Consider the following 15,478-nt stretch of genomic DNA (forward strand, 5'->3'; position numbering starts at 1 on the left):
CCTCTGTCGCAAACAATAGATGAGGTCCATAGTTTCCACTGGCTTGCAAACTTCTATCGATGATTTATTTGTGAGTTCAACATTCTTATGGCACTAGTTACTGATTGCAATAAAAAAATCATTAAAATGGACACAAGAGCAACAAAACAACCTTGAATCAGTGAAATCAGCCTTAATTTATGCTCCAATTTTAACCTTGCCAAATTTTAACTTACCATTTCATGTTGACACTGATGCCTCCTCAATGGGCATAGGAGCTGTTTTATCACAGGAAGGCAAACTAGTGGAGTTTTTCAGTGAAAACTAAGTCCAACATGACAAAAATGTCTGTATACGAGCAAGAATTATATGTTGTGATTCTTGCACTTAAGCAATGGGAACATTACCTCCTATACTAAGATTTCTTCCCGCGCAATGACCACCACGCCTTACAGTTTATTAATAGTTAGAAAAGTATCATTTGAATGCATGCTAGATGGATTGCCTTCTTGCAAAGATTCAGTTTTGTTATAAAGCATAAATCAGGAGCACCAAATCGAGTTGTAGACGCCCTTAGCAGAAGATCATCACTTCTAACTCAACTACATACGGAAATCAAAGGTTTGGACTGTTTACAAGAACTTTACTCACCGACAAGGATTTTTCCTATATGTGGTAACAACTTTAGCAAGCTCGCACTATACCTCATAAATATTTTTCATTAAAGCATGATTTCCTATTCAAAGGGAATGCTTTATGTATTCCTGAATCTTCTTGGCACCAGTATTTGATAAAAGAACTGCATAGTGGTGGATTGGCTGCAGGGCGTGAAAAAACATTAGAACAAATTCAACACTTTTTATTGGCCACAACTCCATCGTGACGTCTGTCGATTTGTTGAACGCCATCCTATTTGCCAAATATATAAGGTTAATGGTCAAAACAGTGGCTTGTACTTGCCCTAACCGATTCCAAAATCTATTGGGAGGATGTAAGTATGGACTTCATATTGGGGCTACCAAGAACTAAGAGAGGAACCAATTCTATTATGATTGTGGTTGATAGATTTTTGAAGATGGCTCATTTTATTGCTTGTAAAAAAACTTTTGATGCACTTAATATAACTCTTCTTTACTTTAAAGAATTTGTTCATCTTCATGGCATTCCCCGTAGCATCACATCAGATTGTGATGTTAAGTTTGTTAGCCATTTTTGGAGAGATTTGTGAAAACAATTTAAGGCTGAAATTAAATTAAGTTCAACTTACCAACCTCAAATGGATAGCCAAATCGAAGTTGTGAACTGAACTCTTGGAAACATGCTAAGGTGCATTGCTCAAGACCATCCTAAACAGTGGGATGATTTCTTATGTCAAGCTGAATTTGTTTATAACACGATGGCCAATCAATCCACCCGCAAGTGCCCATTTAACATAGTATACACCAAGGTTCCATCATTTAGTTGGTGTGGCAGTTCTCCTTAAATGCAGAAGTGCTTCTGCATCAAATACAGTTGATCAGTTCACTACAATGTTAGAGGAAGTTCGTACTAAGCTTGCTACATCAAATGCTCAAGACAAGCAATTAGCAGACACTCATCGTCGCTGCCTAATATTTCACCTAGGAGAACTTGTTATGGTGCGTATACGGAAAGAACGTCTCCCGTCGGGCACATATTCTAAACTTAGTCCCAAAATATTGGGACCGGTACCTGTTGTGCAATGCGTTAATGATAATGCTTATGTGGTAGAGCTCTCTCCTGCTTCTTTCATGTACTCAACCTTCAATGTCGCTCATATTTTCCTGTATCACCCACAAAACTTCTCAACTACTCATGTCCTTACCTGAAGTATGTGTTTTTTCGAAGCTGGGGAGAACTGATGTGGGCTATCCTGCACCTGTGACACATTATACCATTTATGTTTCTTCCACTACTATGGTTTCAGCTTTATTACCATTTTCTTTATACTTGCCACTACGCCTAGCTTTTTAACTGCTTCTGCTAATTTAGATTATTTTTCAGTTATGAAATATACTATACATATGTATGACGGAGGAGATGAGAAAAGATAGACAATATACTCTTTTGGTTTAAAGCTTCTAGTATGTAGTTTTCTTCTCCTGTTTTTATCTTCCAGGTTACTGCTACCACGTCAAAACTGATCATCATTTTGATTCAGGAGGATAGTATGTTGTTACTTGTAATTTTTTTTTGGTTTGATTTCAATAATGATGGTTGATTCGAAAATTTTTAGTTGTTCTTTACCTGTGCAGATCCTCTTTTAATTTTCTTTGGGCTAGGCAATTGTTTCTTGCAGTGTTATCCGAAGGACTTTCTCCTATAGGTCAAGGGGCTTTCAAGAATAGTGTCCTTCTCAATTCCTTAAATTACTTGTTTTAATTTGTCAAACATTTCATCTTGTAATTAGTTGGTTGGATTTTGAGCTCATTATGGTCCGATTCCTATGCTCTTTTCATATGTATTTTTCCATTCATTAACAATCTTGTGCATGGATACTTCATAGTAAAGACACCTTTTTGAATTTTAAAACTCATCGTGGGGTGCCGAGTATTAGGGGGATATGACAAATGCACTTCTTTGTCCTTAGGACCTGCTATTAGCCATCCCATGGATACAAGGATGAAGAATAAAACTGGGTTTTCCTTATCAAAGAATATTATTTCATGGAGGAAATGAGAAATGTATTATCTGTTAACATTCATTTTTTTAATATTTATTTATTATATATTTCACGTATCTAAAGATGGCATTGTTGCAGTTAAAGTAAAATTGATATTAGATGCAATCAAATTAATTTGTGATGGGAAATACTTGAGTTCGCAAGTAACCCTAATGAGAAATACTTGAGTTAGCAAGCAAACCTAACAATAATTAGTAAAACAGCAGGAAAACGAAAGGTATGGTGGAAAAAACAATCAAACGATAGATAATCTAATATAAAACAAGGAGAAACAAGAACAAAGCAAAGATACAATCGATCCTCAATTCGAGAGGAGGATCGTTCTCTCCCAATCTTTAGATTATGAATCTATAGTCCAAAACCCTAAGAGAACTCCAAGAGAATAACTCCAATGCATGCATTCCCTAACCCTAGCCTCCTCTCCTGTTTTAATACAAATATTCTTAATAAAAGCTTATAAAATATTTCCTAAAATAATTATTAATTCAAATAATTTCTTATTGCCTCTTCCTTCTCTCTTCTTTACGCCCTAGGGGGGCCCACATGAGTGGGCGGCCATCAAAGGAGGCGGTTTAGCCAACCTCCTATAGGTGTGAACCGGCCCCACCTGGGCTGATTTTGACGGTTTTGCTAGAACCGTAACAATACCCCCTTCCCAAAGAACCACCTTGTTCTCAAGGTGAAAATTAGGAAACTGATATTTCAGCATCTCGTATGGCCCCCACGTGACATCATAGTCAGGTAAATTCTTCCACTTAATCAGCACTTCACGAGTTCCATCTTCTTTCTAGCGAACCCCATCAACTCTAAGGGTTCCATAATTACTTCTAAATCCTCAATCAATGTCGCCGGTAGCTCTGAGTTGGTTACATAATCCCCAATGACCATTCTCAACTGAGATATAAGGAAATTCATATGTATAGTAGCCATTGGTGGTAGTTTCAACCATAGGCAACTGCCCCAATCTTCTCCACCACTTTATAAGGTCTAAAATACCTTGGAGCAAACTTCTCATTCCTCCTGTGAGCGACTATTTTTTGTCTGTGTGGTCGGAGCTTCAAGAACACTCTCTCGCCTACTTCGAACTGGATGTCCTTCCTATGCCCATCAACTTGTTTCTTCATAGTCTATTGAGCTCTTAGTAAATTCCTCTTCATCTCTTCTAACACTTTGTCCCTCTCCTTAAAGTACTTCTCAACTGAAGAAACTACAGTACTGCTACTCCCAAAGTGCACCAAGTGAGGAGGGTCTCTTCCGTACAACATCTTGAACGGGGTTATCTGAGAAGCAGAATGATAAGAGGTGTTGTACCAGTACTCGGCCCAAGATAGCCACGGCCCAAAGTCTGGGTGTCTCTAACACGAAGCATCTCAAATAGGTCTCCAAGCTCCTGTTGGCTACTTTTGTTTTGCCATATGTCTGTGGGTGGTAGGCGATGCTCCTCTTCAGTAGTTGTTGAAACTTGTTAATTTTAAATTAGGTTGTTAAACCTAAGCTTATGTCCCAATGACTAACCAAGAAGAGGGTGAATTGGTAATTTTAAAAATTTTCCTCTTTATACCAAATTAAAATTTAATGAATTTAAAATTGATTTTTCAACCACAGATAAACATAAAAACAGTAAAGTAAAAAGGCAATGGAAAATAAAACACAAGATTTATAGTGGTTCGGTCAAACACGACCTACATCCACTCCTTGAAGTCTCCCACTTCAGGTATTGCACTATTACCACTAGTGTCTCTCCTTTTGCTCCCACAGCAAGGCGGAGAAGCTTTAATAAAAACTCTCTTCCACCACTATCCAATGCGGCAGAGAACCGTCGTCCTTTTACACTCTCCAAGTGTAGGCAGAGAACCTCCCACTGTTCACACTCTCCACGTGTCGGCAGAGAACCGTCCCGCTGTTCATACTTTCCAAGTGTAGGCAGAGAACCTTCCGCTGTTCACACTCTCCACGAGCGTCGGCAGAGAAACGGATCTTCTTGAAGAAAACTTCTCACAGAAATTAGAAGGACAAGAGAAAAGAGTGAATTAATCACAAATAACAAAATGAAATCCTTACGTTTGAGTAACTTAAGTGAACCCTTCACACTCCAGTAGTAAGAAATCTCCTTCAAACACACTCTCTCACTCTCCCCTTCAATTTCCCTTAAGTATGCTCGAAGTTCAAAAAGACAAAATAGTTTTTTTGGCAGTATTAAATGGACCTTTTATAGAAAAAAATGAAAAACCGTCCAAAAACTGCATTTTTCAATTTCTGACCTTCCACGATCGTCCCGTACGATCCAATTTCGTAAGTACGAACAATGTAAAAACTGTTGTGTACGAACTTATTGTGAACTAGTACAAACTACCTTCGTACCCGATCATCGTCCCGTACGAACCTAGTTCGTCCGGTACGAACAGTTAACTATAAAGTTCGTTGGTACGAAATGGTAAGACGAATTTCAAGTTTACAGGACAAAGAAGATCATCCTTGGACGAACCATAATGATCGTCTGGACGAATAGTTCATTTTGACAAATCCAGAGCCCATCATCCTGGGACGAAACATAATTTTTGTCTGGACGAACGCATCCAGAGAGCATCGTTCTGGGACGTATGTAAATATCGTTTGAACGAATACGTCCAGAGAGCATCGTCCGGGGACGTACGTAAATATCGTCTAGAGGAAGGAATCCAGAGAGCATCATCCTGGGACGTACATAAATATCATGCAAACGAATTTGTCTAGAGAGCATCGTTCTGGGATAGAAGTAAATATCGTCTGGACGAAGCATTCCAGAGAGCATCGTCCGGGGACGTATGCAAATATCATTCAAACGAATGCGTCCAGAGAGCATCGTCCTGGGATGAAGTAAATATTGTTTGGACAAATAGTACATTGAAAAAATTTTGCCCTCTCCGTTCATTTCATTGCTCTTTTAGGAGTAAAACTGACCAGATCGTCCCGTACGAACATGGTTCGTACTGTATGATCATTTTAAAAAATTATGAATTTTAAAACTCCTCTGGTGTGTGTGAGCTAAGTTACTCAATTACAATCACACTCTCTCAGACTCAATAAAAAGAAAAATATAGACTTCAATTTACAAAATAATTTAAGCTGAACTTGATTTGAAGTCTTCAACAATCTGGAGTATGATTCTCCTAAAATGTTAGTAGACACAAGAGTAAAAATAATTCTTTCAAAAATGTGTTAGGAGAATATAACAATCAAAACAATAATATTTGGTATCATAAAAAACATACAAGTTGCAAGAATGTAAAACATGCGAAGCTAAGTAGCAATTCTCTTCAATAGTAGTGTCCCCTGTAATCTGAATAACTCCTTAAAAAAATGGCAGAGGAACATCTTGTGTCGATCTGATACGATCGCCTTGGGTACTCCATGCAATATGACCACCTCCCTGATGAAGGTTAACACCACTCTCACTGCTGTGTATGGATATCAGAGAGGAATGAAGTGAACATACCTTCTCAATCTGTCTACCACCACCAGGATCACTGTGAAACCTTCTGAACGGGGCAACCCATTTATAAAGTCTAGAGATACCTCCTCATAAACTCGCCCTGGTAAAGCTAATGACTGTTGTAATCCTCCTGGTGATATGACTAAATACTTGTTTATCTGACATACCTCACATCGGGACAGCATCTCCTCGACATCCTTATGCATTTCCTTCCAGTACAATTCTGAGGCTAGTCTTTTGTAGGTCTTCTTTACCCCTGAGTGTCCCCCAATTGCACTCTTATGGAACTCCTGAAGCAAGTGTGGAATGTGAACTGATGTCCTGGGCATCACAAATCTTCCTTGGTACAATAACCTCTCTCCCTCCAAAGACTACCCCGGGTGGCTACTCCATTCCCTTCGTAAGTTGGCTCTGATCCTTTCCAACTCCTCATCCCTGGCGCTCTCCTCCTTGATGGCCTCCCAATCTAATATCATTGGGATTGATACTTCCATCGTCTGCAGCTCTCCCATGCATCTGGATAAGGTATATGCCGCCTTGTTCTCCACTCTTGGTCTGTACTGAATCTTGAAATCATACCCCAGCAACTTGGATAGCAACCTCTGATGCTCTACCACCATCTGCTATTTCAACAAGTATTTCAAGCTCCGCTGGCCGGTCATGACATTGAAATACCTCTCTAGGATGTAGGGTCGCCGATTTTAGATGGCCAAAATGATGGCCATCAACTACCTCTCATAGACTGAATTTAGCCTGGCTCTAGCAGTCAACACCTGGCTGAAGTAGGCAATGGGTCGATGATCCTGCCTAAGTACGACACCCAGTCCATACACCGAGGTGTCTGTCTCCACTATGAAGGTTTGAGTAAAATTCGACAAAGCTAGGACCGGTACCGTAGTTATAGCCTTCCAACAAGCTCTCAAAGACTGATGTGGATGCTTCCCCCATATGAAATCGTCTTTTTTCAATTGCTCAGTGAGTGGCCATGCTATGGTGTTGTATCCTTTTACAAACCTTATGTAGTAACCTGTTAGTCCTAGGAATCCCCTTAGCTCCTTTAGATTTTTAGGCACTGGCCATTTCAACATTGCCTCAATTTTGGATCAATCTGTCGCCACCCCTCTTTTGATACAACATGGCTTAAGTACTCTACACTGACTTGTGCGAAGCAGCACTTCTTCAAATTGACTCTCAGCTGGTGCTCCTGCAGCACCTCTAACACCCTCTTCAAATGCTCCTGTTCCGTTCTGCTGTAGATTTGGATGTCATTGAAGAATACCAGTACAAATTGCCTGAGATAAGGAAAATAATAGCAATATTCTATCTTACAATAAAAAACATCTAAATAATATATGAAAATAGTGGAAAGTAAGAAAGTAGATACAATAAAATTATGCCTCAAAGTACAAAATCACAAAATATGAAAATATTAGTTTAACAAAACTCACAAAGTACAAAGAACAAATAAAATGCAATCATATTCCATCACTAAGTGGGTCTTCAAGGGAATCTTCTTCTCCAATTGTATCTATAAATGTCATTTCATCATCATCTTCAATATGACTCACTTTTTCTCTTCCCTGTTCAATAAGAGAAAAGATTATTATCATGTTAATTGCTCATTTGACATAAATAATTAAATATAATGCTATAGCATATAAGAAGTTGTGGAATACCTTTACTTGATTGTTGTGCTGCAGAGCTAGTGGATGTGTGTGGTGTGGTTTTAGTGGATGTGCCCACTTGATCTGCTTCTCCCCTCAAGACATCCACACTTAGATCTTTTAGCTGTAAGTCTGATAATGACAAATCTGTCTCATCATCTATGAACCACTTATTATCAGATGACACATCATCACACACCAACGGGTCCTCATCATTCTTCAACCCCTTATTCCTCAACCTCCTCTCTCTTAACCTCTTGTTGTGCATAATATATACGAGGGAGTTCATTTTGAGTGTTAATAGCCGATTTCTTCTTTGTTTGCACTTGACTATATGTACTCCAATTTCGCTCACACCCAGAAGAAGAGCAAGTGAGGCCCAACACTCTTATAGCAAAACTCTGTAACTCAGGGGTGGAATCACCAAATTGGATCCACCATTCAACTGTTTTCAAGAAAAAATATAATCAGAACTGAATAAAGTGTCTTCATTTACCAAAATAACTATATCTGGAGAACGTTTGAAAATGGTTGCTTTTGATGCATTCAAACAAAAAAAACCCTCTTTATTCTGGAATATAACAAGTTATAAATCTGCAAGCTCCCTATCTGCCTGCTCCGGTCTTAGCCTGTCCATACAATGATATAGACCAAGCTTCACCTTTGAATTTGAAGATTTCTTCTCTGAATATTGAAATTGAGGATTGAGATAATATGCCGCTGCATGTAGATGACGGTATAACTGCACCTCCCACCGAGCATCAATGATATCCCAAATCTCCTTATAACTTGCCTCCTCTCCTCCCAAGTTGTGTGCAATCATCTCCTTGGCCTCATCCATAGCATTATAAATAAAACTCATAGCCGGTTTCTTCTCCGCATCCACTAAGCGTAGTACTTGCACTAAGGGTCTCGTGCTCAAAATGGCATAGTTCACAGTAGCCCAAAATTTATCATTTAGAATTATCTTTCTTATTTCATTCCCATCACTTTTCTTCCCCCAAGCAGAGTTAAGCCATTCAGTTGATATAAATATTGCTTCCAAAGGTTGCCTCACCTCCATCAAGCTCTGTAGTGTCAAATAGGATGTGGCAAACCTATAGATTCACAGTGCAGTAGTGCACAAATGTAAGAACTAAGAACATACAGTAGGAATGATTTGCAATGTACAAAATTAAGAACATACCTAGTGGTTGCAGGGCGAATGATTTCTTTCTTTGAAAACTTTCTCATCAAGCTTAAGACCCAAGAGTGATTGTAGATGAACTTTGTAATCTTCTTTGCCCTAGAAAGAGCACTCTTGTGCTGAGGTAAGTCACCAAGATCCTCCAAAATGAGATCGATACAATGTGCTGCGCAGGGTGTCCAATATAGGTGTGTCCTCTTCTCCTTCAACATCTGACCAGCTGCTTTGTATGCACTGGCATTATCAGTCACTACCTGGACAATCAATTGCTCATCAATCTCCTCAATAATCCCATCAAGTAAATTGAAAATAAATGTAGCATTTTTCACCTCATCTGAAGCTTCAATCGATCGTAAAAACACCGTGCCGTAGGGATTGTTCACAAGGATGTTAATCAAGCTCCTGTTCTTTATGTCAGACCATCTATCTGACATAATTGTTACACCAGTCTCAATTCATGTCATTTTAATCTCATCAATGTTACGCTCTGTGTTCAGCAGCTCCTTTAAAATCCATGTTCGTAACTCATATATAGAAGGGGCCTTCAACCCTTTCCCATACAACCTTACAGACCGCAGCATATTGAAGTAGGCAGGCGATGTAACAACATTAAAAGGTATGACATTTTAAAAAAAAAACCTCCCAATATCCATGTAAACCTGACGTCGACCCTCTCTAGTACCGGCCGCAGGCATCGTTTGTGCTTGTCCTCTATCCTCTTCTGGATTAGTCATATATTGATCCATAGGATCCCGTACACCTCTGTTATGTATCGTGGAGGAAGAGCCATTTCTACTCTCACTCCCGTAGTAAGATCCAGCATCAACTCTATCCTCAAATTGCTTCTGTGCAAGATGTTTTGATGTGGTAGACTTATTCATGTATGACTTTATCTCATCCCTTACAGCATCAGGAACTTTGGAGCATGGAGCAACATTCTTGTGAGAACCTGAAAGGTGTTCCTTCATCATAGTCACACCACCTTTCACAACTTTATCACAGTAATTGCATTTCAGATAGACATATGTTTTATCACTGCCTCATACATCCACCTGAGTGCTATATTTCCATGCTGGATCTTTTCTATGACCAGATACAGCCTTATCCTTATTTCTGACCATCCTGATTGAGAAAAATAAGAAGCAAACGAGTTCTTACTAATCTTTTCTATGACCTGATGCAGGTCGGAAAAGACAGCAGCCTCAGACAGAAGCGGCCGCCGGTCGGACGGAGAAGACAGCAGCCCAACTCGCAGTAAAAGAAACCTCCAGGCGAAGAGAGCAGCTCTCGTTTAGGGTTTAGTATGCGAACTGGATGTGTTCACTGTTCAGTATTATATAATGTTGAGCCGTCGATTAAATTTGTGTGTTCAGTTTTAAGCTGTGCGTATTTTGTGCGTATATACTGCGTATGTTATGAGTACACACTGCATATTCTATGCGTATTTTGTGTATATAATGTCGATAAGCAAGACACTGCGTATTTTATGCGTATGTTATGAGTAAACACTACGTATGTAATGCTTATTTAAGCAGAATACTACGTATATTTTATAAAACTTCTTCCAATATGATTGTCAATATACATCTTAAAGTGCTGTAACTTAATTTACATCTTCAACAACATCAACTTTCCTACAGGAATTATGATTGTTGGATTGTCCAATATAAACCATCTTTACAACCAAGCCCTTCCATTCATTACTACGATATTTATCCTCCTTCCATGTCTATGGAGAGATGATAAATATCGCAGTAATGAATGGAAGGCTTGATTGTCAAAGATGATTTATATTAGACAATACATCAATCATAATTCATGTAGCAGCTATAACATATGTATATTCTATTAAAAAAATTAAACCAAAATAATTACAAGAGAAGCTTGCTTTGATGTTTACACATGATTGTCAAATAGAAGTAACGCAGCCATAGACAGAAGGAAAGTTTTTTTGCTTCAGAAATAAGTCTACGGCTTCTGGTAGTTTGTGATTCGTTTGAGGATAAGGATTACCTAGTATTTTTATTCTAACGATTTAGAAATTTACTTAGTTGATTTAGAAATCTACTTAGTTATCCTCATACTCAAAAGAATCACAAACTAACAGCAGTCGTAGACTAACTTTCTGAAATAAAAAAATCTTACCTTCGATCAAGGCTGTATTACTTCTGTTTGAAAATCATGAATTACCCTTTTCTTCAAGTGTTCTCACATTATATAGTAGTTGAGCAATAATAAGTAATAAAGGCTCATAAAAAATCAACCAACCCTCTTATCCTCCCAATCATATCTGCCACCCGTCACTCCACAGCTAACGACAATTATTATTCATGTCACGGCCCCTCAGTTCATACTAAATGTAGTCTGCATACTCTATTTAATATAATTTGATAAATAAAATTTATTGCGTAATTTGTGCGTGTTATATGCGTGATGTGTGCGTCTTTTGTGAGTACTATGTGCATTCCATATGCGTATTTTATGCGTTCGTTATGCGTATTATTCAAAAACATTTAAAAAATATTTTTTAAATTATTTCTTTATTTAAAACAAATAAGAAATTCAAATACTAATCTTTAAACGCAAATTCCAAACACAAAATCTTTCAAACATCATATTCCTAATTATTTATCTTCCTTAAATACAATCCACCAAGAGCCATATACCCTTTGCACTTGTTCAAATATCATATTCAAGAGTCAAGACTAGAAAATGAAATGATAAAAATCACATTGCGTAATGTAAGTAACTTAAAAAACTTATTCCTCATCATTTTAATGTAACTTAAAAACAAAGATATATATTAATTAAAATATTTAATATAATTTGATAAATAAAATTTACTGCGTAATTTGTGCGTGTTATATGAGTACTATGTACGTCTTTTGTGAGTATTGTGTGCATTCCATATGCGTATTTTATGCGTTCGTTATGCGTATTATTAAAAAACGTTTAAAAAATATTTTTTAAATTATTTTTTTATTTAAAACAAATAAGAAATTCAAACACTAGTCTTTAAACGCAAATTCCAAGCACAAAATCTTTCAAACATCATATTCCTTATTATTTATCTTCCTTAAATACAATTCACCAAGAGCCATATACCCTTTGCACTTGTTCAAATATCATATTCAGGAGTCAAGACTAGAAAATGAAATGATAAAAATCACATTGCGTAATGTAAGTAACTTAAAAAACATATTCCTTATCATTTTAATGTAAGTAACTTAAAAACAAAGATATATATTAATTAAAACATATTACTCCTCATTGTGCCTGCGTTATGCGTATTAGTTGCGTTCGTTATGCATATTTGTTGCGTGCGTTATGCATATTATTCAAAAACGTTTAAAAAACACAGAATTGAAAAATATATTCTTCAGAAATAAACATTTATACACAAACTGTTTAAACATTTATACACAGAAAGTCAGAAATATTTATACATAGAAACATTTATACACAGATTGAAAAATTATTATTTTTTCAAATTTTTACAAAATATTTCATATGTAAATTCTGCCCTATACTTTGGCATGTCTGTTTGCCAATTTGTACTATTAGTCCAATGAGTGTTGCCTTCAAGAAATATTCTTTCTATATATTTACAGACATACATCCCGCAATCTATAGAGTTCTCCTGTTGTGGTACACCTTTAATGATAGAAAGCTTCCATTTTTTGATATCACCTTTAAAAGCTTCTTTTGTGTCAGAGTATAGGGCTTTAAGATGAAAAATACGTAGATCAAGGATTAGTTATGTAATTTTTTAAAAATTGAAGAATTCATGTTCATCTAATACTTACGATTTTTGGAACAACAAGCCTATGCTCTTTGACACGGTCTGACATGGGCAAGGAGTCATAAAATTTTCATTTTTGCTCTTTCAGCAAACCAACCAGAAGGGTAATGTGATTGGATTCAATGATTGGCTGTAATAAAATATTATTTGAAGAAACAGAAAGCACGATTATATGGTTGATTTGCAATTTGGACAATTTTTCCCTGGCTTTGGTATTCTGCAAGTGCAAGTAGTAAATTTAAGTTACAAATCCAATAGTTAAACTGATTAATTGAATACTAAGTTACTAACCCAATAGATTAGAGAGATATATAGAAATTTATGGTACTTGTCAGGCATAAGTTCGCACTTCTCATGTAAAAAAAAAGGGCAAAAAGATCTACATGTTCATTGCCTAAATAACTGTCGCTTAATAAGTCGTCAATATCACATCTGGAAATCAGAATGTTATTAACAAACAAGATACTATCGTCCCTGCAAAAAAAAGTATCATAAGCATAAAATACGCATAACATACGCGTTTAATAAGCATAACATAAGCATAAGTAACGCATATCATACGCATAACTAACGCATACAATACGCATAAAAATATTTAAACATAAATAAAGTTGCAAATTTTTTACCTTCGATTAAACTTTTCAAACTTTCTTGCACAAAATTTCTCTTCTCAGGACTCAAACTCAGAATACCTTTGTAACTTTCTATTTCACTTGCATCATCTACTGCTATTGGTTCAGTATAATTTGTATATGGAATAAGTTGCATTTCTCCTGGGATTGACTGATTTTGTGGGATTGGGTTATTGGGGCTGTGGGGAGGGTTATCTGATTTATGTTTCTTATTGAAAAAAGAAGAGTAACTTACAGATCTTTTCTCAGGAAGTATTTTTCTCTGATCAATGTATTTATTGAGCTTCACCTCGATAACTTCAACTCTTTCAGTTAGGTCTTCAAACTTTCTGCTCAGCCTATCTTCAAATTCAAGAAAAAGTTTTGTACATGTTTCTTGGCAGGATTTGATTATTCTTTCTTAGAAAGATTTAAATGCTTCAGCAGAAAAACTAAATTGTGGTTGCTGAGGATCTTGTTGGGGTTTATGCTGAGGAGGTGGGTGGGGGTCTTGCTGAGGAGGTGGGGTATGATGGGGAGATTGGGGGGGGGGTTGTTTTGATGGGTGGATATTTCATGAGGGGAATCAGGGGATGGAGGGCTGTCTGATGGATATTTGTGGACATTAACCATATCCATTTCATCCTAGGTAACTGCTTGGAGGATATTATAAATATGACTTTTTCTTATATTAGAAAATAAGTTAGTAATCGTTTCTGTAGTATATACAATATCCGATGACCATCGTAGAAAACGGGGCCTTTTGTCAGCATACAATGGAGCATGAAAAGAAGTATGCTCCAGGAACCAAATCTGCATAAGATGAAATAAAATTATAGCACTCACATTGAGCCAATAAAATTTTGAATGAATTTAATAGTTAGCACTTAGTACTCACAATTAGTAGAGGTACAAAACCATTGATGTAACCTGCTGACTTCTTATTTGAAATCTTGGAGGATGTCTTATTAAACTCTACAACTAAAAATTCCCTAATTGAACTAGCCCAATTTATTGACAAAAATTCATTTGGATTATTTGCTATTCTTTGAAGCAACCTAGGGGTTTTGAAGTTGTTAAGTTGAAAAAGTAAATTTGAATATAAATACATGATAAAGTTTCTTAACATAGACTTGAGGGGGTTTCCTTGTTCATCTCCATCATGTCTGTCTTTATTTCCAATGATGTAACTGAAGTATGTGCTAAGGAAAGCCAGGAAATTTCTTTTTCTTTATTTGGCAGACCAGTAAGAAGGGCGACTTCATCAGCCGTGAAAGGAATGTGTTGACCTTTTATAACAAAGCATTGTTTTGAAATGTTCCACTTTGAGATAAGCTCATAAACCAGAGGGACATTTTGCTCAAACCCAAGAAATTTCAAAAACTGTATAATCTTTAAATATCTCAATGTGTCAAGAAGTCAGGAGTAATTTGCTTAGCAAAGTCATCACAGTTTGTTCGAAACGTAGACATGTAGCATCGATAGGTTATTGGACGAATATATATCTGAAAATTTTTAAAAATAAAAATAAAAAATAAGTAAATGAGATACACAAAAACAACGCACAACATACGCACAATGTAAGCAACGGTCACGCACAGTGTACGCATAACATACGCATAAGAACGAACATTGTAAAGAAATGACAGCAAATTATACGCACGCATAAAATACGCACAACATAAGCATGAGACACGCAAAGTTTACGCATGAAATACGCACAGAAAACGCGTAAATAGAAGCAATCTAGTTAGGTTTTATGTTTCAAATTTCAACATAAATTCATCGTAAACCCTGAATACAGAGAAAATACGGTGGCATCAAAGTATCAAACATTTAAAAAGTTTCGAGAAGCCATGCATACGCATAGAATAAGCATAAAATCCAAAGATCTTCAGAGCCTTGAACACCAACGTATAGCATAACCATAAAATATGCATTACGAAACAGAAAACATAGCTTTAAGTTACCTTTTTCTTTGGGGGTGACGACATCTTAGAAGAAACTGAGTGAAGAATGCTTGAATTGCTCCGGAGTGAATGCTTGAAAGTTCGAAAGTTTAC

At 36.8% G+C, this 15,478-nt stretch overlaps 1 protein-coding gene across 1 annotated transcript; it reads right to left on the minus strand.

Annotated features, from left to right (window-relative positions):
• Nucleotides 1-6,880: 6,880 nt before the first annotated feature.
• Nucleotides 6,881-9,970, minus strand: LOC110099509. Its single transcript, XM_020826689.1, has 5 exons — nt 9,685-9,970; nt 9,003-9,429; nt 8,565-8,913; nt 7,312-7,402; nt 6,881-7,155 (listed from the first exon to the last, which is right to left on the minus strand). Exons 1-5 carry the CDS (start codon nt 9,968-9,970, stop codon nt 6,881-6,883), a joined length of 1,428 nt encoding a protein of 475 aa, XP_020682348.1.
• Nucleotides 9,971-15,478: the final 5,508 nt, after the last annotated feature.

This window comes from Dendrobium catenatum, unplaced genomic scaffold (genome assembly GCF_001605985.2).
Source record: "Dendrobium catenatum unplaced genomic scaffold, ASM160598v2 fragScaff_scaffold_114, whole genome shotgun sequence".
NCBI lineage: Eukaryota > Viridiplantae > Streptophyta > Magnoliopsida > Asparagales > Orchidaceae > Dendrobium > Dendrobium catenatum.

What these genes read in the sequence shown, in the direction of transcription:
- LOC110099509 (XM_020826689.1), bottom strand. Translation starts at nt 9,970, where the DNA reads ATGAAGGAACACCTTTCAGGTTCTCACAAGAATGTTGCTCCATGCTCC. An exon ending in ACAAACGATGCCTGCGGCCG is followed by an intron (nt 9,430 to 9,684) that starts GTACTAGAGAGG and finishes CAATTATGTCAG; the next exon opens with ATAGATGGTCTGACATAAAG. An exon ending in ATTCGCCCTGCAACCACTAG is followed by an intron (nt 8,914 to 9,002) that starts GTATGTTCTTAA and finishes GTGAATCTATAG; the next exon opens with GTTTGCCACATCCTATTTGA.